Source organism: Mesitornis unicolor, unplaced genomic scaffold (assembly GCF_000695765.1).
Source record: "Mesitornis unicolor isolate BGI_N332 unplaced genomic scaffold, ASM69576v1 scaffold20650, whole genome shotgun sequence".
Taxonomy (NCBI): domain Eukaryota; kingdom Metazoa; phylum Chordata; class Aves; order Mesitornithiformes; family Mesitornithidae; genus Mesitornis; species Mesitornis unicolor.
In genome coordinates this window covers 9759-9966 of record NW_010156482.1, presented here as the reverse complement: position 1 = coordinate 9966, position 208 = coordinate 9759, and the positions used below count along the sequence as shown (strand labels likewise).

General features: G+C 61.1%; 1 protein-coding gene across 1 annotated transcript in view; it reads left to right on the top strand.

Moving 5' to 3' along the window:
• Positions 1-208, top strand: part of SLC37A2 (solute carrier family 37 (glucose-6-phosphate transporter), member 2) — a gene marked incomplete at its 5' end in the record, with an annotated part of 6299 nt that overhangs the window by 1596 nt on the left and 4495 nt on the right. Inside the window, one exon of the mRNA XM_010193372.1 lies at positions 201-208. This exon is cut by the window's right edge and continues 81 nt beyond it. Coding sequence (XP_010191674.1) covers positions 201-208 — 8 coding nt within the window. The remainder of the gene's footprint in view (positions 1-200) is intronic.

The following is a 208-nucleotide window of genomic DNA, read 5'->3' as shown; positions in this document are numbered from 1 at the left end:
CCCCCAGCCGCTCCCAATTTAGCTACGGGAATGATGCAAGTGGTTCTGGGATTGCCCCAGTGGGAAGAAATATCCTGAAACCGGGAGTTTTCTGGGCAGCTCTGGGATGGGGGTGGCTGTTTCGGAGCCTGGCTGCCCCGAATGGCACAGGGGGACCCCACTGGTGCTCAGCGGGGGATGATGCGCCCGTCTCTTGGCAGGTCTCCAA